General features: G+C 34.0%; 3 protein-coding genes across 3 annotated transcripts; 2 read left to right on the top strand and 1 right to left on the bottom strand.

Moving 5' to 3' along the window:
• Nucleotides 1–2,349: 2,349 nt before the first annotated feature.
• On the top strand, nucleotides 2,350–11,646 carry LOC114723784 (uncharacterized). Its single transcript, XM_028910023.1, has 15 exons — nucleotides 2,350–2,449; nucleotides 3,602–4,004; nucleotides 4,142–4,319; nucleotides 4,410–4,549; nucleotides 4,969–5,803; nucleotides 5,973–6,073; nucleotides 6,247–6,385; nucleotides 6,587–6,655; nucleotides 6,783–6,825; nucleotides 7,664–8,115; nucleotides 9,497–9,576; nucleotides 9,821–9,956; nucleotides 10,398–10,593; nucleotides 10,935–11,017; nucleotides 11,133–11,646. The coding sequence occupies exons 1-15, from the start codon at nucleotides 2,350–2,352 to the stop codon at nucleotides 11,256–11,258; spliced, it is 3,081 nt and encodes a 1,026-aa protein (XP_028765856.1). The 3' UTR covers nucleotides 11,259–11,646.
• Nucleotides 11,647–13,576: 1,930 nt separating this feature from the next.
• On the top strand, nucleotides 13,577–15,968 carry LOC114723822 (cell division cycle-associated 7-like protein). Its single transcript, XM_028910065.1, has 5 exons — nucleotides 13,577–13,900; nucleotides 14,336–14,566; nucleotides 14,893–14,976; nucleotides 15,145–15,274; nucleotides 15,530–15,968. The coding sequence occupies exons 1-5, from the start codon at nucleotides 13,620–13,622 to the stop codon at nucleotides 15,632–15,634; spliced, it is 831 nt and encodes a 276-aa protein (XP_028765898.1). The 5' UTR covers nucleotides 13,577–13,619; the 3' UTR covers nucleotides 15,635–15,968.
• A 61-nt stretch (nucleotides 15,969–16,029) lies between these two features.
• LOC114723783 (uncharacterized) lies at nucleotides 16,030–17,483 on the bottom strand. The gene is made up of 3 exons (XM_028910022.1): nucleotides 17,145–17,483; nucleotides 16,714–16,821; nucleotides 16,030–16,377 (listed from the first exon to the last, which is right to left on the bottom strand). Exons 1-3 carry the CDS (start codon nucleotides 17,481–17,483, stop codon nucleotides 16,075–16,077), a joined length of 750 nt encoding a protein of 249 aa, XP_028765855.1. The 3' UTR covers nucleotides 16,030–16,074.
• Nucleotides 17,484–23,562: the final 6,079 nt, after the last annotated feature.

Below are 23,562 nucleotides of genomic sequence, written 5' to 3'. Positions count from 1 at the left end.
TAGAGGTGGAAGGTTATGAGAAAACCAGATGCAATTTTCTAAATTTAGAGTCATGTTATCCAGTTTTATATTAAAAAAGAAAAATGAAAAGTACATGTAATAAAAGCAAAATGAAATAATATTGGTTAGAGTATTTTAGCCTCGCTTGTTTCCTTATTTTCCCTTATAACTCTAATCCCTTTTGTCTGTAACTGAGTATAATCACCTCAGTTTTCATTTTTATGTTAGGGTGTGTTTGGCTCAATAGATGAGATAGAAGGGAAGGGATTTTAATGAAGGGAATAGAAATGAAAAGAAAGGGAGGGATTTTAATATTATCTTGTTTGGATTGATACAAGAAGAGGGGAGGGGAGGAATTTTAATGTTATCTTATTTGGTTTAGGAAGAGAGGGGAGGCAAAATATTTTTGCATGAACAACTTTGCTTTTATATTATTTAAGTTGATTTTTACAAATTTTATAGAGTAATTAATAAAATATAATTATAAATAACATTTAATATATAAGATCAACTTTTTATAATTAGCAAAATTAAATAAATTAATGATAATATATAATTAATAGCTACTGTATATCCAATAACTATAACTGTATTTATATCCAAAATCTAGTCTAATGAAGTAAATATGTTTAATTTGAGTATGTTTTTTTCAACTTTTTTTTTTTGTGTTGTTGGTATGAGTAGTCAAATAACCTTTGCAAAGATAACATAAATGATTTATTTGTATATTTTTATTTTGAATGTTTGATTTGCATTTGGAAATTAAAATATATTTGATAGCAACTTTTTATATATATATATTTGATAGCATATAAATAAGGGAAGAGATGCATGATTGAATCCATAAATATACCAAATCACATACAATTTGACGGTGAAGGGTAACATGGGATTATTACAAAATAATATAGGCATATTAATTAACACAAGCCAAAATATTACTTTTTCCTCCCAAATTTCTCTAATTTTGGAGAAGAGGCTTATGAGAGGCCTTCCTAGAATTTTTATCTTACCAAATAAAAAAAAAGATTAAAATCTCTCCTCCTCCCTTCCCTCCTCTCCAAATTCTTCATACCAAATGCATTGTTAGTGTATTATCATCTTCGTTTCAAGCTCTTAGCAAAATATCATACTCCTCCTATCTTTAATATAAAATTTAATTGTTGAGTTGATTTTGGTCCTAAATAAAAGGCATATTTGTCATATTTATCAATTTTTTTAAATTACTTTTATAAATATCTCTCAACCATAATCAAATAGAAAAAGAAGAGAGGATATTAAGGAAGATGATTATGGTGTTTTAGGAAAAAAATGTCATATTTCTTATAATTAACTAACTTACATAATTTTTTTAATTTAATTAAGTTAGTTAAATAGGTCTTATATTAAAGATAGGAGAAGTATTACATGTGAAAATCACAAATTTATTTCACCGGTAAAGAAAAAGTTTCAAAATTCTCAATGGAGTTCAAGGTCAGAAAGAAACTCTAAATGGAGCTAAAAGCCATATTTGTAATTAGACGATCAAAAGAATGTACAATTCGGAATATTGGAAGTCCTGGGTCTCACACAAACGGTGAATTAAAAAGGACCTCTCAACATATGAAAACAGAGCTTATGGCTATTGTTTCATCAAGAGTCAAGATAAATGATACGGTTTTCGTTTGTGGCATAAAAGTTGCTTTATTAATTCGAATAAATTAAAAAGATTAAATAAATTACTCATCTCTCTACAATATTAATATTAATATAATATTGGATTAAATATCAATTTATGAATTAAATAAATTGATTTGAGGAAAAAAATAAATATAAAAAATAAAATAAATTAAGATGTTATATTTAATATCATAATTAACTCCCTAGCTTTTCTGAACAAGTATTCTACTCACTTGATTGACTACAGTTTGGAGGTAGTCGGTGGATGAGTTTTCAGGGAAAAAATATCGAATATTAGAGTTTTTATATTTTTCCTGTGGCCAATGAAAATATTTAAACTTGTAAAAAAGGTCGTTGAACTAGAAACATTTTTAACGGAACATGTTTACTAAATTAAACGGTCCATGTGGCGGCAACTGAAATGAGTAGCGCGAACCGTAAACGAACAAAGCTTGATCATAAGAACGTTAATTGTAGTACATTGTCAGTGTTGCGAAAATCTGGGCGAAACAAATTCCAGGACCTTTCTTTTGAGGGGAAGTTACATTTTTCTATAAGATTCCTCCGGGATCCTGTTGCATTTGCCGTTTTACGGTTCAAATCTTCCTGGCAATTTCGACCTGCTGCCTGAAAATCCGAAATCGCCTTTGCCGGTGAATCGTAATGACTATTATTTTCGGGTTTCAAACAATGGATGTAACGGGGGCTATCAATGGCCTAATTGAAGAGGCAAAGGTGCGAATTGTCTGGTGGGGCCTTTGCATATTCGCCGTTTCGTTTTTCTTAACTCGTAAGTGATATACGCTACTTCGTGTAATTATATCCAGTTCATCTTTTGTCTTTCACAATGACTTGTGATTAGATGTCCATTAGTCATGGCTCATATCATCAACCCGAGTCTTATACTACCTCTGGTCCTTAGCACCTTGTTTGATTTTTATTTTGTTCTAAATATAAGACCCAAATATATTTTTTCCTCTAATATTTATGTATTTTTTCTAAGATGGTCCTTCTAATAATGGTAGTTCTAGCCAATACATTTGATTAGCAAGGATATTTTAAGAAAGACAACACCTATTTATGACAAATAATTAACTTAACTTCTTTTTTTAATCTCTTTAAATTAGTTAACTAGTTCTTATAATTAGGACCGGAGGTAGTAGTTACGTAATTGAAAAGTTATACCTGCGTTATGCATGCACTAAGTAATGATTGTACTCTAAGAGGAGAGCTCATTGCGATCATAGTTATGAGTTCGGATGCGTGTGTGCACATTCATTAAGAAGATATAAGAAGAAAGGTTGAGTTAATATTTCGGTCCGTTAGGTTTATTGATATCTGAAGTTGGCCATGTGACATTTTACCCTTTAACTTCTAACGTAGTAATTTTCATCATCTTTGTCCGTATGTTCGAATCGATTGATTTCGTTGACAGACATGTTTTACAAAACTGATTTAGCACCCAATGCGTCTAACCTGATGGACAGAGCTGACTTGTTTGGAACACATACAACTCTAGTTACAAGCTAAGCGGTATATTTGACTCAAAGAAAGGAACAAAGTAGGAATAATCAATTAATTTAAGTGACCAATCTATTCAATTGACTAAAGAGGAATATGGTTTACTTGTTGTAAAGAAATGAAGATAAAGAGTATGAAGTGTTATTAATGATCAACAAGATATGACAATCCTCTTAGAGTTAACCAAATCCCTTATTTGAGAAATTAACCAACAACCCAAAACTATTAGAATTAAGAAGAGAGCCCCAAGTTATCCTCCCTCTTATTAGTGAGGATAGTACATCCTACATGCTCTGTAACATCACATTAGACCTTTTTATATTAAGCCTATTTCAGTTAGCTAATGACACTATTATCCTTTCTAACACTTGTCATTACGAATCATTTTTATTTCATTGATATTCTTTATTGATTATCACAGATACGAGTGAATCAATGTGGATGAATTTGCCAGTGTCAGTTCTCTTGTTTTCTGCACTGCACATCCTTTTTGACAACGTGGAGTTCCGTTGGAAGGTTCAGCGACCTAGATCACTGACCTATTTATCTCATTTGGAGAAGAAACAGTTATCTCTGAATGATGCACGCCTCTCTACTAAACTTCCACCGCCAAAGTGGAAGAGTGAAATTGGTTCTCCTGTTGTGGAGGCTGCATTAGGTGATTTTGTTGATAAGATAATACAGGATTTCATCATAGATTTGGTGTGCACAGATATTACTCCAGATAAAGAGTTTCCTGATCAAATACATGCATTAATTATGGATGCTCTTGGTGACATATCAAGAAGGGTTAAAGAAATAAATCTCGTCGACTTGCTAACAAGGTGTCAATTTTCCCTCCAATTTCTGTCAAAAACAAAGGGGTTTGGTGAGCAATTAGATGAGGCTTTTAGGCATAGTTATTTGGTAACAAGTTTCTGTGAAGAGTTTCTCATTCTCTTACATTTCAATTATATTTCAGGGACATAGTTTATTTGGTCTGTGATCACATAGACCTCTTCAGAAAAAATCAAGCTGCTATAGGTGTCGATATTATGTTAACATTATCTTCTGAAGAGAGGGACGAAAGATTGAAATTCCATCTTTTAAATTCTAAAGAGCTTCATCCTGCACTTATATCTTCCGAGAGTGAGTACAAGGTGTGAGCGGAGTGTTCTACTTTAATTTACAATCCATGCTTTGCTGGTGAGAATCATGTCTCATATGTGCAATAATTTTCCCTCGTGCAGGTTCTTCGGCGGCTAATGAGTGGTGTGTTAGCATTGGTACTGAGACGACAAGAAGCTCACTGTCCTGTGATACGATCTATAGCTCAGGAGATTTTAACTTGCTTGGTAATGCAACCGATATTAAAGTTGGCATGTCCTGGGTATGTTCTTAAATACGTTGTTCAATATTTCGTTCCTTAAAGCATATCTTTTTCAGAGGAGGATTTTAACAGTTTCGGGTTTGCGGCGCATTTTGTGCCTGTTCTTTTGCCAGGGTATGGGGGGAGGAATTTTTTTTTTTTGGGGGGGGGGGGTTTAGATTGGTCTCGGCTGAAAAGGTCTCGAAAACGGTGCTCTTTGCTAGAAGATGCTTCTTAACATTCATATTTTAACATTTAAATGTGCAATTCAACATGCAAAGTATTAAAAGGGTGACTAGGAACATCTATAATGAAGATTGCATGTTGAATTATCGATTTTCTATAAGACTTGAAGAAGAAGATTTGACTATATTTTTTATATTTCTTAAGAACTCATTGCCATTTCCGTTCATAAAAAATATGATCATCTTCGTGATCAGGTATATCAATGAGCTGATTGAAGAACTTCTAAAAATCATTAAAGATATGGATATAGCAGGGCTGGGCGGTGATCAGTATACAACTTCAGCAACTCATCAGTGTGGCAATTCAATTGCTGATGTATTTGGACATAATAATCATACGAACTCGAACAAGCATTCGTGTGTAAATCAAGGTACCGATGAAACATTTCAATGCAACACCTTCCAGCAAGAGCCTTCGCAGGTCAGGCATGCCGACTGGGCACGAGTGTTGGAGGCTGCTACTCAAAGAAGGACTGAGGTTCTTATGCCTGAGAATCTCGAGAACATGTGGACTAAAGGGAGGGATTATAAAAAGAAAGAGACTACAATTCTCAAAGCAAGTTTTCAGGATTCTCCTAAAAATGGTTCTGCTACAGACAGTTCACTGCCTGATGGACATTTAGCAAAGGAAGCATCAGCGAGTAAACGTGGAGAGTATGCAGTTCCAGAAGGGAAGTCATTCCTCCAGCGAATGGAGAGCTTGGATTCAGATCCCTTACTAAATGTTGGGAGCACGAATGAGGCGGAGACTTCTCAAGATCCCGGCAAAGAATCATCTTTGGAAGGAGAGCATTGGGTAGATGAAGTAAATGATACTGAGGTCTTTGCGTCTAATGAAAGTAAAAGCCAACCCAAGAGACCAGACAGTGCTTCTCTCCTGGGAATCCTAAGTGGTAAAGAAGGAGGACCAATTATTTCTGAGTTTCAAGGTCATGATTTTGAGAGACAGAATGAAGGATTTCGAGGGAAGAGTGCTTCTGACATAGTTATTAGGAAAGAGGGTCAACTGGTTCCCAAGCTCCGTTGCCGGGTACGGATATTGGATGTTACGGTTATAGGATGTACTAATCTTAAAATAAATAGAATTGTAATACCGGAATCCATGTAATCTTAAAAAAAAAAAAAAATCAAATTAGACTATTAGTTTTGATGTATCTGTGTAAGTTATGTTGTTTTTCTTGTCTACTTGTACACCGCAGGTAATGGGAGCATACTTTGAGAAACTCGATGCTAAAACTTTTGCTGTCTATTCAATTGCGGTGACGGATGCGGAGAACAATACTTGGTTTGTAAAGAGAAGGTTCGTTTCATTCATAAGATTTGATAATAAAATTGGGTTTGTAGAAAGAGGAACTTTCTATGTTTTGAAAAGAAAATAGAAATGCTGAAATCCCTGATTTTGCTTGAGTTCAGTCTCTAATAATTGTACATCGACTTCTCTTTACTTTTTTTTTCGGTGATATCTAGATACAGGAATTTTGACACACTGCATCGGAATCTTAAAGATATTCCAAAATACAGATTACATTTGCCTCCCAAGAGGATATTTTCCTCAAGCACAGAGGATTCCTTTGTCCATGAGCGTTGCATTCTGCTTGATAAATATCTTCAGGTTTTTTCAGTCCTTATGTCCAACCTCAAAGAACTAGACCGTAAGATCCATGCATTGCGTTGAATTTAACATGAATCGCACTATTTATAACTATAGATCAACTTCTTATAAATTATAAATATCGGATATCGATAGATGATTATTTCATTTGACACTTTTCTATAGCGATGTGTTTGCTTCAATTATACTTTTTTGCTTCAGGAGCTACTATCAATACCTGATGTCGCTGAACATCATGAAATCTGGGACTTCCTGAGTGTTTCTTCAAAGGTTTGTATCTTCCTGGTATTCTTATAACTGACAGATGATGGCATTCAAAATGTCTGTTGGTACTTTTTCAATAAGAAAATTATTGATCTGATGATACTATCTTTGTCGACCTAATTTTTTCTTGAAGAATTACTCTTTGGGGAAATCTTCAACGATGAGGACGCTGGCAGGTATGTGGTTTTAAAATTTAGGTTTTATATGTTACTTGCAGTATAGGCTGCTAGGTGTAACTACTTTTGTCACCATCTATTGGTTTGCTGTGTGGGTTTGTGAAGTCTTTTTTAGCAGTTTTGCTCTCAATATTATTGAAATCCTTATGCGGTGATCTTTCTACCATTAAAAGTTGGGGAAAATGAATTATCTTTAAATTGATGTGGGAGAATAAGCTTTCACCACATTCTTGTTTTCCTTTCTGCCATTGTTTGTGGGCTGTGGGAATTTTTATCTTCGAGCAAAACGGTATTTTTCAACCAACAGCCCCCCCCCCCAACCCAAAGAACAAAAAGGTAGCTACATAAACAGGAAGAAGTAGGCCAGAGAAAGTTCGGGCAATCATCCTGAACCAGAAAAGGAAACAAACAGGAACATAGATATAAAGACAAGGCCCGTGAAACAGGAAGCAGAAAAGTGAATAACAGCGTTTGACTTGATGCCTACGAAAGATGACGCATAACCAGCAAATATCCTTTGGGGTTCATTGGATTTTAAACCATTTGACAGAAGCAGTATATAGATACCCGTAATTGACACAATGACATGTTCATTCAGTTTCGACAACTACTCATAATTGCCATGATAGTCTTGTAATGAATAATCTCTACATGCCTCTCCGCATTTTGTAGTTTTGCACTAGTCATTTCCTTGGTGTACCATGGTACGAAAAAATTGTTTTGATGAATTTAGACCCAATGTGCAGAGTTTTTAAAAGCAAAGATCCTTGTTTTTTTTTTCCCATAAATTCTATTTACTTATTCCAACTATAAAATTTTAATTTTCGCCTATTGACAGTTAATGTAGATGGTGCGGTGGATGATATTGTCCGCCAGTTTAAAGGTGTTTCGGATGGATTAACGAGAAACTTTGTTGTTCCATTGTCGTCTCCATGTCGTGGAGGCTCTTCCACATCAACAGACAACAATTTTTGGAATGCTGATGAAGTAGATAATATTAAACTAAGGCAGAACGCTGGGGAAACTGTGTTAAGCCCTGATTATGAAGATTTTCAAAATAGTGGAAAGTTTGACCGTGAGAACATTGACGGAGAACTGGAGCACACTGGTGGGTGGCATTCTAACATCAAATTGAACACGAACGGTTCCCCTCCACATCATGCTGAAGAATCTGGTAACCGGGATCTAGATGGAAAGTATGATTTGGAGTCTGAAGCTAGAGTTGGCAAGGAAACCGCAGCTACAAATTTCACCCTCATTCCTGACGGTTTGGGGGAAGTGCCACCTGAGGTCTACTGAGTTTGCCTCCTTTTCTGTTTCACAGTCTACAAGCATGTTTCTCTGGTATTTGATAATTGATACATCAAAATTATTTGATTGCTGGTTATTTTCAGTTGGATTAGACTGCTGAGTGCTGACTAATCTACCTGGTGAAAATAGGAATAGCATCAATGACTAAAAAGGTGTTTGGATGAAACCAAATCATGGTTTGGAAAATAACTTCTGGAGAAAATAGATTCTATGAAAAATAAATTTTGTGAAAAAGTAATTTGAGAAGTGAGAGTATTTGGATAGTTGTTACTAGAAGCACTTTTTACATGTGCAAATTACTAAAAAAATTATAAATTAATATGATAATTATATAAGGGATATATTTTATAATATATTTTGATTTGAAAAAATAAAATTGTTAATAAAATAATTTTTACTAACATAATTAATAATGTAAAAGATAATATAATTAATAAATAATTAATATGTATATATATGTATATTTATAAAACATAATATTAAAGGAAGAGCAAATGTGTAGGACTGACTGGGGAATGAATCAATTATTTCAGTCAGGAAAGGGAGTTCTTTTGTCATCTGTGTTGGGCCCACAACAAGGTTTCAATAATTTGAGTCAAGAAACTACTCTAGACCGCTTCTGGTGAAACCATGGTTTGGGGGTTCAAAACTATGGTTTGCCCCCAAACCATGGTTTCACATTTTCTATCCCTATTTGGCTGATATTTTCTTCAAACCATGGTTTGGAGTGCTAGTCAAACAGGAACTATACAGAAATAATAAAATATGTTGGCCCCTTGTGTTCCCAATGTGCGGCCCTTTTGGCTTCAAAAATAAAGATAAGACATTGTACCTCGCTAACTGTATTGATTCTGTTTGCTGGCTAAAAGCTTGTCATACTTTCTTGTTTGTGCCTTCGTTTATGTTGTTAGGATGTATCAGGCACCCTAACTCCCATAAGACCTGTTCAGGTGCTCTGTTGCCAAACCTTATGGAAATATTTGTTTCTAATGATTTCTATGTTGTAAATTGAGAAGTAAAATCCGAAAATTGCACATTATGGTTTTCTAAAACCTAGATTGGGGGGCGCAGAATTTGTGGCAATGTACACTATTTATACCTTATGAATAGTTCTGTTTCTTACATACTTCAGATTATATATAGCCACATAAATATATATGTTGTTTTGGAAACATGTTTGAAAGGACGAATTAGGTCCCCCCCTCTCTTGAGGGAAAAAAGTGTAATTTGTGAACCAAAACAAATTAGGATGAAACTTTATTTGACTTTTCAATCAGGTAATCTGCAAGATTTTGATTTGATGGGAACTTTGTATTAGACGACGTTTTATAAATATTTCTAATTTTATTTTTTTCTGCAGTGGAGTCCACCTAATGTGACTGTCCCTATTTTGAATTTGGTTGACAAGGTATTTCAGCTTAAGAAAAGAGGCTGGCTAAGGTATATAATTCTATCCAGTCTTGGGTCATTTTCAACAATTTCATGTTAATGCCATTTTATGCATGTCAACTACCATCAGCGAGTTCTAATGTTTATATTTGCTACCAGTTCGCACTTTGAGTTCTTCTGTTCAATTCGGGGCAAACGGATATGAGAAAACGCAATATTAGGTTTCAGGATGTTGTTCACCATTTTTATTTCAAGGGCTAATTCTGCTTACCCGAGTCCATCTCTGTGGATGCAGAAGACAGGTCTTTTGGATATCAAAACAGATATTACAATTAGCAATGGAAGATGCTGTTGATGATTTTCTTCTCAGACAGATTCATTGGCTTCGGAGAGAGGATACTGTTGCCCAAGGAATTCGGTGGATTCAAGATGTAAGGATTGAGCAAACTATCAAACACAATCTTTTACTCTGATCTTGTTTCTCAACTAAGAATTGAAGCATTTCTATGCGAAAGGCATTTCCATGGCTGATCTAATTCGATCAGGAACTATTCGTCCGTTTGCTGTGTGCATTAGATCGTTGGACGGGTGGAGCTTGCTTATAACATAGTTGTATTAGTTATGTCTTACTCGATACCTTGACGGGACTAAGTGGCGTCCATCCTAACTTGAAAGAAATCCCAATTAAAGAAAAGATCACACAAAAAAAAAAGTGCCACTGAGCATTAGATGATTGATCTTTCAGAAAATTTTCAGGCATACTCTTTTTATTGAAGAGCATCATTCTGTTGCAAAAACGTTGTATCTCAAAGCCACCAAAAAAAAAAAGCTGATGCAAAATTTTTTTATGACTTGTGCACTTATGCTTTCAGATCTTGTGGCCCGGTGGTACATTTTTCTTAAGCTTACAGACTCAGAAGGAAAAAGGTGGCTGTGGAACCGATCAAAAACCTTTTCAAGCAATAGGGGACTTTATTGGAAGCAACATCTCGAAACCCGGGCCAACATCTTTCGAGCAACAGCTTGAGGCTGTTCGCAGAGCGAGTGATATAAAAAAACTTCTCATCGGTTAGTCTCATTTGAGTATCCTATTTTCGTCCTGCTTCCTATATGTCTAATGTTTCATAGATCTGTCTTTACTTGGAGCGAAATGCAGAAGGAAATCAAGGTTTAGTTGTTTCATGACTTGAATAGAGGTGTTCTGTTCAAGCATGTTGTTTGTTTCTCGACTCATGGGGTGTTGACTGGAGGCTGTCTGGTCAACATAGTGTTTAGGCTTTTTTTTTTTTGTTCCTCATATGGTCTTTTAAAGGCTTGTTGCTGTTGAATCAATGCTTAATAGCAGCATTATCCTCAGAATATGCATATCCAGATTTTGACATATATGACCTTGCCATCATACTGATCAGATGGAGCTCCAACAGCCTTAGTCAGCTTAATCGGGCAAAAGCAATACAGGCGTTGTGCTAGAGACATATATTATTTCAGCCAGGTTAAAGCTCCTTCCCACTTTATCCCACCCACTTAAAGCAGATTTCTCTCTCTCTCTTGTTTACGCAAAAAAAACTTCTGATGAAACTAACACTTGTATTATCTCTGCACATTAGTCAACTATATGTGTGAAGCAACTTTCCTTTGCGATCCTCGAACTTGTGCTTATATCCGTCTTCCCTGAGATGAAGAACCTGATCATGAATGTTCATGCACATATGCGGGTACATCAACCTGTATAGAGTTCCTTTTTGGTATTTGATTGACATTCAGGTGAAGTAATAAATCTTCCTCCCGAAGTTTGGCATTTATGTACGAGAATCAGCCTATTTTAGCATATCTAAAACAGTTCATACTACTCAGTGTAAGACTAAACATCTTATAATGCATTGGTCTTTGTCAGTATCACAGTCTGGGGCATTTTCCCCTTTTAGGCTACAAAGGGAAGTAGCTTTTATGTAACGTACACGAATTTGATACAGAGCTTGTGCAGAAACAATTGTTTGGTAGTATTTTCTGCTTCTTGGGCAGAAACCATTGGCTTGTAGATTTTCTACCCCCGCTTTCTCCGGAGCTACCTGTTCCATGGGGTTTCGTTTTGTTGTTGAGTGCTCTGGTCCTATTTATAAGTTTTAAGTTCAGAAAGAGATGTGATTCATTTTATAAATTTTAATTTGGGGTTGTTCTTACCATTTAATGTATTTCTTTCTGATTTTGTTCTTAATTATTGATTTTTTCTCTTTTGTCATACTATTACTCTTGTTTGTCACATTTTCCTACAAAATCATTTATTATGATGACATATTTGAAAATAAAAAGATGTTTTAATCTACTTATTGCTTTTAATTAATTTTAACTAATTGTTCATTACCTGTGAATTGATTATTTGAACCTTATAATAATAATAATGACCTGGAAGGCGTACTTTTTTACTGGTCATTGATAGTTGTTTATTTGGCTCCTTGAAATTCAAATGTCATAAATGATTTTTTATAAATTAGCAGTCATATTTTTATTGAAGAATATACAATATATTTTTCATGAAATAACTAATATATAAATCAGTGGCTAAAGAACATATAACTCAAAATTCACAGATTACATATAATACTCATCTCAGTTCTTAAAATAGGATCTAATTAAGAAGTAGATATTGGCCCTATATGTAAGATTTATTTTACATGTTTATCAAATTAATTCTACTGATATTCCTCAATAATAATTAAGTAGAAGAGGGAGGAGAAAATTAAAGAAGATGCTTAAGATATTTTAAAAAAACATATCATATTAATAAATTTAATTAATATCTTTAATTTACTCAAATTAATTAATTAGGTTTTATTTTAAGAGCCGGGGGAGTTTTTTTTTTTGGGCTTTATGTTGTTTATAAAACAATTTCAATTTTTATGCAATGTCCGTGCAAGTATGTGGAATATGGAATTAAATTAACATATATGGAATTCAAGGATATATGGCGCGAAAAAAACCAGCTTAATATTTTTTGTTACGTTTATAATAGTTACCTTATTATTATTTTTTTTGCCACGTACTTGTCTTCATCTAATGATTTAAACAACAGTATTCACCTCTGGTCAAAAAAATAAATATTTTTTCACATATTTGTTTTGTATAATACAAAGTTATTTAAGATAAGCTAAACCAAATAAGTACTGTTGGGAAAAAAAGTACTAAATCTTTGACAATTTTTTTTGGAACATGCATCATGAAAAATAATATTATTATTATTACCGAAAAAACAGTAACATTAAAATTTATTTTTGAACAATTGAATAATATCAATATTCAACAAGTTCAGGACAAAAAACTAAGTTCTGAGATTTTAATATCTATTTTTCAATTTTTAAAATTTGAGTAATATTTCTCGGATAATAAAATTCCTTAGAAATTACTAAAGAACAAATAAGTATGGACGGTTATTCTTTTTTAGCTGTTTACTACATTTGCTTTTAGAACTCTTATTATTATTTTTATTTAGCTACTAACTACTTTAGTATTGTGATTCACTACTTTCATTTTTAAAATTTTGATGACTATTTTTATTTAGTTATTGACTACTCTAGTTTTGTTATTAACTATTTTTGTTTTAAAAATTCAAAAAATATATTAAGTGTTGTTGGAGATTTAAAAATTACTTTTTATTTAATTATTAACTATTTTTAGTAGTCAATGGCTATATAAAAGTAGTTATTAGACTTTAAAAATAAAAATAGTTAATAACTATATAAAATAGTCATTAAGAACAAAGAGAGTATTTTTAAAATATTTTAAAATTCCAAAATCATATAAACAGTATTATTTAAGATTTTAAAATTTACCCACTCTAATTTATTTTTTAATATTTTTGAAAGTATTTTAATGTTTTTTTTTCTTAGTCTTTTAGAACCCAAAAAAGAAATGGGGCTCCCTGCGTGTATTACTCTCATTAGTCAATGGGGCAATTTGACATTCCTCGCTACGATTTCCCAGAAAGAGATTTCGTCATTTCCCGCTCTTTCCCACTCCTCGCCAACGCACCCGCGCCTTTCATCTTCTACCTCTGCATATTCCATTTTCTTTCACATTTCACCTTCCTCTTTCTGACCATGGTTCGCCGGAGAAAGAACGCCGGCGAATCACCTGAAGAGACCGACACTGAAAAGGAGTCACGTAATAGGATGAGAAGTGAAGAAGGCTTTTCGCATTATGAACAGATTAGGGACCAACGGATCAAGGAGAACAAAGAGAGGCTGCAGAAGTTAGGCTTGTTCGACCTATCTCTGAAACTCAAGAAGCCTAAAACTTCGCCGCAGAAGAAATCCCCTCGCCCTAAGAAGACGACGCAAAACGCTTTAACGCCTAGCATGCCCCCGAGGCGATCTTCCAGGTATACTATTACTCCTCTCTTGCACATTTTGTTCTGCTAACAACTTTTTTCTACTATTAGTTTCGATTGAAATAGAAGATAATTTTCATCTGGATATGAGAAAATTGCAGAGAACAGTTTATTCACTTCTGCTTGTCATCTCTATTTCTTGGACATTCCTTCTACTTGTTGTCTCTGGTGCGATTGATTTGTCATCTATCTCAGATAGGATGTAACCATTTCTCTGCTTACTACGTGCTATAGTGGTACTGCCATACTACGAGATATAACGTTTGAAGGCGTGTTTTGAATTTTCTTATTTTTGATAGGTTTTCTAGTACTTACCAGACATTCATAATGCATATGTGGTTAGTGTTCCTGCCATGGTTTAATTTTAATTTTGTTTAAACTTCGATAGATGTGGTAGTCTGATTTCCATGTTTTATGGAGTTTCAGAATACAGAGCTTAGGACCAATAAAGTATTACGAAGGACGCGAGAAGCGTGACTCCTCCAAAAATTTAGAGATTTGCATACCGAAAGGTACAAATCCAGAAGTTTACACGAAAAAGCATGAAAAGCTTTTAGGGGATTGTAAAATGGAGTGGGAATTGTATATTGATGGATATGATGATGATGGGAATCGTTTGTATGATCCGATCAAAGGGCAGACGTGCCACCAATGCAGGTAATATTGTTTTATAAGTTTATAATGCTCTCTAAATATGTCTACTAGGCTGCAGGGTTGTTACTTTCTATTTCAACATGACATGCCTAATGTTGAAACCATAACTTAGATTCTTCTTTTACTAGGAGAATATACTAGCATATCTGCATTGTGGCAATGCATCTCTGTTATGTTTGCATTGGTTGATCATTAGACACAATGGTTTTAGGTATGCATTTTGATTAAAGACTCAGATCTACTAGATTTGTAGCTAATGTATAACGTTGGCACATCAACTTTTCCGTGAGCTTGTTGAGTTTTTAGGAAATTTTTTTCCTTCCTTGCAGGCAAAAGACTCTTGGTTTGCATACCTATTGTGGCAAATGCGAGTTACCCCAAGGAGAGATTTGTGGGGATTGCTTGTACATGAGGTAGCATTTTCTAGCTACCTGAGATGAGATTGAGAAAGCAAGATCTTTCTTTCTTTCTTTTTTCATCAGTACTATGTAAATTGTTGGTCGTTTTTGAAAAATTCGATTCCATCTTAAATTCAGGAGAAAAATTATAGCCATTATAATAATTTTTATAATATTGTGCAGATATGGAGAAAATGTTTTAGAAGCAAACGAGAATCGCCAATGGATTTGTCCGGCTTGCCGGGGAATTTGCAATTGTAGTCGTTGCCGTAGAGCAAACGGTTGGATGCCCACTGGTAATCTGTACAGTAAGGTTAGTTTTTTCAACCTCGTTATATTGCAAGATCTGCATGTTTAATACTTTCTGTTCCTGGTAGAGTTCAGGTTCTTTCCTTCCATCTTGTGCTCAGTCTCATTGAAAGAGTTGAATAAAGACATGAATTACACGAACCTCTGGACGTGTCATTCTTGTCTCTGTTTATTATATGAGCCCCAGCCGACATGACTTGCGAGACCTGCTTCTGGAACTGATATATTCCCATCTTGTCCTTTGAATTTTATTTACAAGGTGTCAGAATTAGGATTCAAATCTGTGGCACATTACCTCATCCAAACTTATCGCTCAAAAGATCGATTACAAGCCCCTGCAATAGAGGAGACTGATTCGCAATAAGAGGGGCCCTGGCGTGATCATTGTTGAGGACTCGGGGAAGTGATAAGATGGATGCAATGGAAATTGAGCAGCTCGTTAGTGACCAAGTGTATATTTTCCTTTTTTTTTTTTGCTGAGATTGACCTGAAGCCTGGCCGTTTTGTGAAAACAAGGTTGATCTTTTCCCATGAACAATGGAATATTTCAATTAAGTGCTAGTACAGTTCACTCGTTTTCCTGGGGAACTACTTCTGTTTGTACTGTTTTCCTTTCACTGACATTGGACCTTTTGCTTTCTACATGTGATGATGTGTGATTTAACCCATAAAAATAGTAAAACATGAAATTAAATCTATCATTTTTTCTCTGTATGAATCAAGTCTTCGAAATCTTCATCCATTCACTCTACCGTTACATTGAAACAGAGACTTTCTAACTTATTGAGGTGCACAAAATAAGAGTTACAAGAACTCCTTATAGGGTGTAATAATGGAATTCTTAAGATCAGAGAAAAGGCCATAGAGAGAGTACTGCCGTAGCTGTTCAACCTCGTACCAGGAATTGAGAACATTGAGGCTCTTGTCTGTCCCTGAGAATGCGAGCTGTATGCCTATGTTGCACCCAGTCCCACCATTGTTGCGGCACTTGGAATTTGGCACTGCGCAGTCTTGATTGTTTATGCAAACGTTTTCTCCTGAGCATTTACCGCACCCGAAGCTTTTCCAATACAAATTATGTAGAATCCCCTCTCCAAATTCAAGAATCTGAGAATCAAATCAAAACCCACGTTTGATACTAGATTCCCACATATAGATCACCTTTAAAAGGATAACATTTAAGCGTAATATGCATGTGCTCGTTATTACATTGTCAAGCAAAAATATGCTAAATATTTTCTTCCAAATCAATATTACTTCATTCGATGTTTCAAAAAGTTTCTTCATTACTGGGAAAAATGATTATCAATAACATTTGGTCCGAATGTTTTATGATTTTGAAGGATCCAGATCACAGATTGTGATGCATAGCGATAATTGAAAAGTGTACCTGAATTTTGATAGAAAAGTAACAAATAAGAGAGCAATGTTAAATCTGTTTACCAGAGTGAGACTAGTAATTGTGTGAGTTTGGTCAGCAAACTTGATTGGTGGTGACCTGGCTGCATATTTTTGTCCAGCAAAGGCGACCATATATCCCCCAGATTTGACCTGATCACCTCACACACTTATTACTCAATTCTTCAAAGCACAAGAATATACACAATAGTTCGGGAGAATTAGCTGGTTTAATTTGTAAGATGCAGAGATCTTCCCTTGGAGATTTGGATAGTGCAGAAATAAATTACACACATCAGAAATATGAGTGAAGAGTTAACAAAGGAGAAGTTGAATTGACGCCAGCTTAGATGAAGAAGCAAAATCAGATTAAATTTCCCTCTCGAGATTCAAACACAGGTTTCCCACATAAACAATTTACCAGCAGAATACGTAAGAACTTGATGGACCTAATTGACTGAAATTAAAGTGGGTACCGGGTCAATGGTGGTGGTGTTAATGGTGAGCAAGGAGAGCTCATCCACCATTGGTCTGAACAATGCGAGCTGTGCACCTTTGTTGGAGAGATCAAGACGACGATCACAAGGCGAAAGCTGAGGACCTCCTTGATTCATAAAGAACGAATCTTTGTCTGAAAATGCAATCCCAAACGTAAAACCATCCCCTCTCTGCACTTTGGCATCCTCGCATGGACTATAAACCCCGTTTGTGTCTGAACCAAAGAAATTTTCACCCAGCCCTTCGGCACCAAACATCATCGTTACCGTCACGACAACCTTAATAATTGTCCCACATACTTCCTTTGTCGTCCCCATGGTTCCTTTTTTTCCTGTCCAGACTCAATCCGGAGCAAGAATCAGAAAAAAGAAAGAACGGAGTTGTATGTGTATTCGCAAGAAAGAAAAGTTTGTGTATGTTCCAAGTAATATGTGATTTAAATTTCAGGGTCAAAGCATGATTTGGATGGCTATGAATAATTAATAAACAATTTTTTATGTTAAATCATGACTTGCGGAAATCCCCGAACACGTTAAAGAAAAGCCAGACGTGCGTGAGATGAAGATTTGCACGATGTATATAGAATATGTGAAGCAAGCAACAGAAAATGAAGAATTGGTGAAGAAGCAGCATATAAAAGAGAATTGCATTGATGCAGCAGGGTGTGTTAGTGATTTAAAACATGCGAAAAGATAAACCTCCAACAATAATGCATTTATAATTATGAATACATTTAACCTTTGGTTCTCAGAAATGCCAATATGGGAGTTGGCCTTTTGAGGTATCAAAGATGATTTGGAAACTGGAGATTTAGATCTGACATTGGGATGTGACATTTTTCTTGGGAAACAATCAGAAAAAAAGGTACTGTAATTACGTGTCTCTCCGTTAACAAGAAGTGCGAAAGGTGCATGAGTCACGAGGCACGAATTTGCGGAGTTAACTAAATTAAAGGTTTTTCATTTTTTGGGTACTTTTTTCCTTTTTGGCGAGCAAAGTTAAAAGTTGCTTGCTTTGTGTATATACTTGGAAAAATGGAATGGAGGTGATTAAAAATATACTAAAGTCAAAATCAAGACATACTTATTATATACTAAGGCACTCCTAATTAAGGAGTAGTTGCAGTGCTCATTTTTAATAGGAAAAATTACACTCAGGTTTCATAGAAGACAATTAATTTCAAAAAAGTCCCTGGAAATCCCGAAATGACTCTGAAATCCCCAGGAACCTGTGTGTAATTAATTGTAATTGTGAAATTATTTATTTACCCCATTAATTTTATTTCAGCAATTTATTTACAACCTCAATAGTGGCTGTTGACAACTCGAGAAGAAGTGGTTGACAACCTCGACAGTGCTCCTGACAACTCAGTGCCCGTTTGGATGAGCGATTGGAAAAGCTACTTATTGAAAAAGCAGCTTATGGATAAGTGAAGTGGGGTAAAAGTTAAATTGGATAAGCTTAATTATGTTTGGATTGGAGTTCAGAAAAGCCCGTTTGCAAAAGTGATATTGGTGAAAAGTTGTTTGGATTATGGTTGAGTAAAAGTAAGTTTGGTTGTAAAATGACCAAAATGGATATAAGTTTTAATAAATAATAAAAAATGGGAAAAAAATAATTTAGCAAGTCAAAGATTTTTTCTTTCGGCTGAGAATGTGGGTTGTTTTCACGTCTTGGGGGCAAAATATTAAAAATAAAAAAAAAGCAAAAAAGGGTAAAACAAAAAAAGAAAATAGCAAACAAAAACCCATTAATATATAAAATTACGATTTGATATTCTCAACTTGAAAAATAACAAATAAAAATTTAATCCTATATTGCTAAATTGAATTTGTCATTTTCTATAGTCTGAGAAGTATTTCAGATATTTAATCAAAATTTTATATTTATAATATAAAATCATGTCTTTATTTACTATTTTTTAAATTAAGAATTCTAAATTATAATTTTTTATATTATGAGTTTTTATTTTCTATTTTTCCAAACGAAAAGTTAAGTACGATGTTTTCTTAATTATTAGCATTATTCAAACGTCGTGGGGCCAGACCATATGGCTTACGGATGCTCTCGGGAAACCAGGCGCCCTAGATCCTCGCCTTCGCAAAAAGCTTCACTAGCCAAACGAAAAATGATAGAGGCCCCAGCGTGAAAATGACCCCCTATTCAACGGTCAAAAAAATAAGCTCCTACAGTAAGGAAATAAGTCACAAAATTCAACTTAAGACAGACCGCACGTTTTGGAGCTTAAAGTGTATAAGTTGCTTTTTTTTTTAAGCCCAGCCAAACGCAACCTCTCAGTCAATCGGGCTTATAAGTAAAAAAAACAGCTTTTAAGCCCAAATTAAGCCTTGCCAAACAGACCCTCACTTTGTGGGATGTCAGGGGTATTGTCGAGGTTCTTAACCACCTCTCTTCGAGTTGTCAATAGCCACTGTTGGTTGTAAATGAATTATATTGAGTTCAAATTAATGGGAGTAAATAGGTAATTTCACAATTATAATTAATTACACACAGGTTTCTAAGGACTTAAGAATCATTTCAAGATTTTTAGGGACTTTTTTGAAATTAACTGTCTTCTGTGAGACCTGAGTGTATTTTTTTTTTTTGGCCAGACTTTGAGGCCAATTTTGGGCATTGAAGGTACGCGCTGTGTGCCTTTTAAGTTCAGCCTTTTATTTAAAAAAAAAAAAAAGCTATCGTAATATTTTGAAAAATCACCATCATATGTTACGATAATTATTACCAGGTACAGGAAAGACACATCCGAGAAAAAAAAGTACAATTTCAAGTGATTTAAATAGTTTCTTTTAAATTGGAAAACCGTACTTCTAGTCCTTAGAGTTTGAGTTAACTTTCGTCTTAGTCTCTACGATTTGTTTTTTGGGGTAGCAATTCTTATAGTTTTACTCTGTTAAACAGTTGGTCTTTCTGTGAGATGACATGGCAAACAGAGCTGACATGGCAACTAACACTGTTATTACATGCTGACATGGGAAAGCGCATGGTCAAAATAGCTTATTGGACCTTTTCTCATAAAAAAAAAAGAAAGAAAGAAGGAACTCATTAATCAAAACACAAATTCCAGAATTAGATATTCTTTGCTTGGTCGAACAAAACTCCATCGTTTCTTTTCCTTCTTTTCAAACCAATGAGCCACACTGATCTAGAGAAGGAGAGACATTAAAGAAATGGCAGGGCAATAAAACTCAATCTGAAAAATGGGTTATTGCATTTCTCTCGCATGAATAAAAAACATATTTGAAAGATGAAGGGACAAACAGTGGAGTTGAGTGCAAGAAAGGGGGTCTCTAATAAATCAAGCATAATGTTTACAGGTTGCTAGCAGAAAAGTGATGGTAGCAGGTTGTGAAATAGAGGGATGGATGGAGAAAAAGATTAATAAACAATATTAGGATATAAGCATCAATCAAGAAAACCTTAAAAAATCATAAAAATCAAAACTTTTCATGAATTATAAACATTCTGACAGCACCTCTAAAGAAATGCATTATGATACCCAAAAAAAAAGTTCTAGAAAGTAAAACAAAGCGCTTAAACCCTCAAAATCCCCAACATTAAAATGTGTAAACAGACAAAAAAAAAAAACTTACAAAGACTCTCCCTCTGAGTAAACAGATACAAAAGAAGCATATAGATCTTGCGTTTTTGTCAGCTGGATTTTGGTCTAGCTTCGTGATCTTGCGAGTTCTGAAGTTTTTGTTTGTCTTTCCTTCTATCATCCCTTTCATATATTGTCCATGTGAGTCTCAAAAATTCAGGGGTAGTAAAACATACAGTCCCGTCTTCCAACTCACCAGCGAGCCCTTCCAAGTCTATCGCTTCGCATCCATCGAACCCAAGTGACGAGACCTGCTTTGCCTACTGCTGCAAATCGATCTCCTCTCTTCCCACCAAGCAACCCTAGCCTACGTTGATTATGCTACGCTGTTCTAGTTTTAGTGTTTTTTTTTTTTTTTTTGTGATTCACCTTTGCCTGCCCATGTGTTCTTCCATATCAGTATATAATAACGACGTTAGTGGCCATGTCAGCTCCGCTTGCCATATCATCTCATGAAAGAACTAACTGTTTAACAGAGCAAAACTATAAAGACTGCTACCTAGGAAAAAAAAAAAACCAAAGTTGACTCAGACTATAAGGACTAGAAGTATGGTTTTCTCTTTTAAAAATATTTCATAATATTTTATACTGATTTCGTCACGACACTGCAAGAGTGGTTAATATGCAGTGATTTTAGTGAATGTTAAAATGCACGGAGGTCCTTTTCCAAAGCAGTAATTGTCAGCTGTTCAATTTTGTTAATGTTCTCATATCTCACTCTAAGACGCTGTAGCGAGGCATCCCGCACAAATGTAAAAAAAAAGTGGGAATTCCCAGACTGAAAGAAATTTACTATATTTAATCTTTTTCACTATTTTCAAATAATTTTTCTTTTATGTCGATTTCTTCTTCATACCGTCAAAACTAGCAATTAGCCCTGAAATACGGGCAGAGATATTTGAATAGATATTCTTAATAAACATATTTTTCTAGAAAAAGAAAAAGTATACTCAATAACCAAAGTGTTAAAAAAATTATTCATATATATGCATGTATTTCAATATTGGACTATTAAAATTAATATAAATGAGCCAATGCATACTTTAAACAAAACGAACATATTTTACGTTTATTTGGATGCAATACTTGGTTATATATTTAAATTAAATAAACACACACACATTAAAAAGAAGTAATCTTTTATTAAAACTTGCATGGTCCAGTACACGTTAACGTTAGCGTAGGTCGGGAAAGTGTGGTAAAAGACCAAAAGTTACATGCTAACCTCAGTGTTTGATATAAAAGTTAGTTTAATTTTTAATTTGATTTTAAATATAAAATCTCAATATATTTTATTTGTCATATTTATTTTTTTTAGAATAGTCCTTCTAGTAATTATATATGTTAAATATTTAATCGAATCACACTTGATTAATAACGGTATTTTAGGTAAGACAAAACTTATTTATTACAAATAATTAACTTACCTAATTTTTCTAATCTAGTCTATTAGCTCTTATATTAACTACATAAGTAGTATTGATTAGCAAATTGGGTAGAGTTACATAATTTCTAAGAAATAAAGCTGCCATTCGTGACAAAATAGAATATGAATGTAAAGAGTTTCCATTATTCATAATCATGCTCGTTTAGATTTTTTTTTTCCATTCCTCTTTTATAATACTGTTTTTTTTTTCCCAATCTATAGTTATTTTTATGGGAGGCGGGGATTGATTTTTTAGAATGTATTATTTTAAAATAAAGGAAAAGGGGGAAACAAAGGATGGAATAAAGGCAAAAAAGGGCTGCTTTTGTACAAATATGGTAATTGCTTCCCTTTTTTTTTTCTCCACCTTCGAATTTTGGTTATCATTTGGGGGGGGGGTGGGATGGGATAGGCACCACTAAATAAGGTAATTTCTTTCCTTTTTTACTTGATTTCTCTTAACAAAAGAACTTATCATTGCAACTAAAATTAAGAAATACTACTTTCGGTCCTAATTATAAGAGTTAGTTGACTAATTTGAGAAAATTAAAGAAACAAGTTAAGTTAGTGATTTGTAATAAATAAATGTTGTTTTTCTTAAAATATCCTTACTAATCAAGTATATTTGTCAAAGCTACTATTATTAGAAGGACTACCTTAGAAAAAAATAGATAAATATAAGAAATAAAATAGATTAAGGTATTATATTTAAGATTAAAATAAAAATAAAATAAAATCTTATATTAAAAACCAGAAATAGGACAATGAAAAAGGGATGCAACTCACGAGGGATTCTACCCATCAGCTTCAATATCGAATTATTTGGGCAATATTTTATTCATTATTATTCTTAATTTCATGTTGAGGCCATACCTAAGGCATGGAGGAAAAAAATAGGAAATGTTTCTACTGGGTAATATGTTTCTTAAAATTCAGCGGACTGAAAAGAGTTGTGATAAGATGTGCTTTCTATTTTCCAATATGAATACTGACTCATTTTGGTAATTTCTTGTCGTCTTTTCTTCTTCGGTGAAAACTTATTGAGCATCCTAATTTTTGTAGTGATACAATTTTGCTGATAATATATCAACTTTTTAATCAGACCACGTTTGTATGCTTTACTTTTTTTTTTTGAAACTGATATCATCTTAGTAATTTAGTTTTATTTTAAATGAATAGAATACATTCTTTTTTTTGGACTGAAATTAATAGAATACATTCTAAAGTTAAATTTTTGTTGGATAAAAATAAGTGGAAGTCGTTTTACGTCATCCCCGGAAAATTACATCATATTTTGACTTAATTAAAATTGAAATTGGATCAAATTGTAAATGCTAAAGTTTTTATTTTG

Source organism: Neltuma alba, unplaced genomic scaffold (genome assembly GCF_004799145.2).
Source record: "Neltuma alba isolate B1F8T4 unplaced genomic scaffold, ASM479914v2 tig00012154_pilon, whole genome shotgun sequence".
NCBI classification, from domain to species: domain Eukaryota; kingdom Viridiplantae; phylum Streptophyta; class Magnoliopsida; order Fabales; family Fabaceae; genus Neltuma; species Neltuma alba.
Note: the sequence above shows the minus strand (reverse complement) of the source record. Positions and strands in the feature narration are given on the sequence as shown.

Excerpts from the sequence above, each read along its gene's own strand:
- LOC114723784 (XM_028910023.1), top strand. The coding sequence starts at position 2,350 with ATGGATGTAACGGGGGCTATCAATGGCCTAATTGAAGAGGCAAAGGTG. Across the intron at positions 5,804-5,972 it reads TTCCCAAGCTCCGTTGCCGG|GTAATGGGAGCATACTTTGA; the intron begins GTACGGATATTG and ends TGTACACCGCAG. Across the intron at positions 6,826-7,663 it reads AACGATGAGGACGCTGGCAG|TTAATGTAGATGGTGCGGTG; the intron begins GTATGTGGTTTT and ends GCCTATTGACAG.
- LOC114723822 (XM_028910065.1), top strand. The coding sequence starts at position 13,620 with ATGGTTCGCCGGAGAAAGAACGCCGGCGAATCACCTGAAGAGACCGAC. Across the intron at positions 14,567-14,892 it reads CAGACGTGCCACCAATGCAG|GCAAAAGACTCTTGGTTTGC; the intron begins GTAATATTGTTT and ends CCTTCCTTGCAG. Across the intron at positions 15,275-15,529 it reads CTGGTAATCTGTACAGTAAG|GTGTCAGAATTAGGATTCAA; the intron begins GTTAGTTTTTTC and ends TTTATTTACAAG.
- LOC114723783 (XM_028910022.1), bottom strand. The coding sequence starts at position 17,483 with ATGGGGACGACAAAGGAAGTATGTGGGACAATTATTAAGGTTGTCGTG. Across the intron at positions 16,822-17,144 it reads ACACCACCACCATTGACCCG|GTCAAATCTGGGGGATATAT; the intron begins GTACCCACTTTA and ends TGAGGTGATCAG. Across the intron at positions 16,378-16,713 it reads CAATTACTAGTCTCACTCTG|ATTCTTGAATTTGGAGAGGG; the intron begins GTAAACAGATTT and ends TTTGATTCTCAG.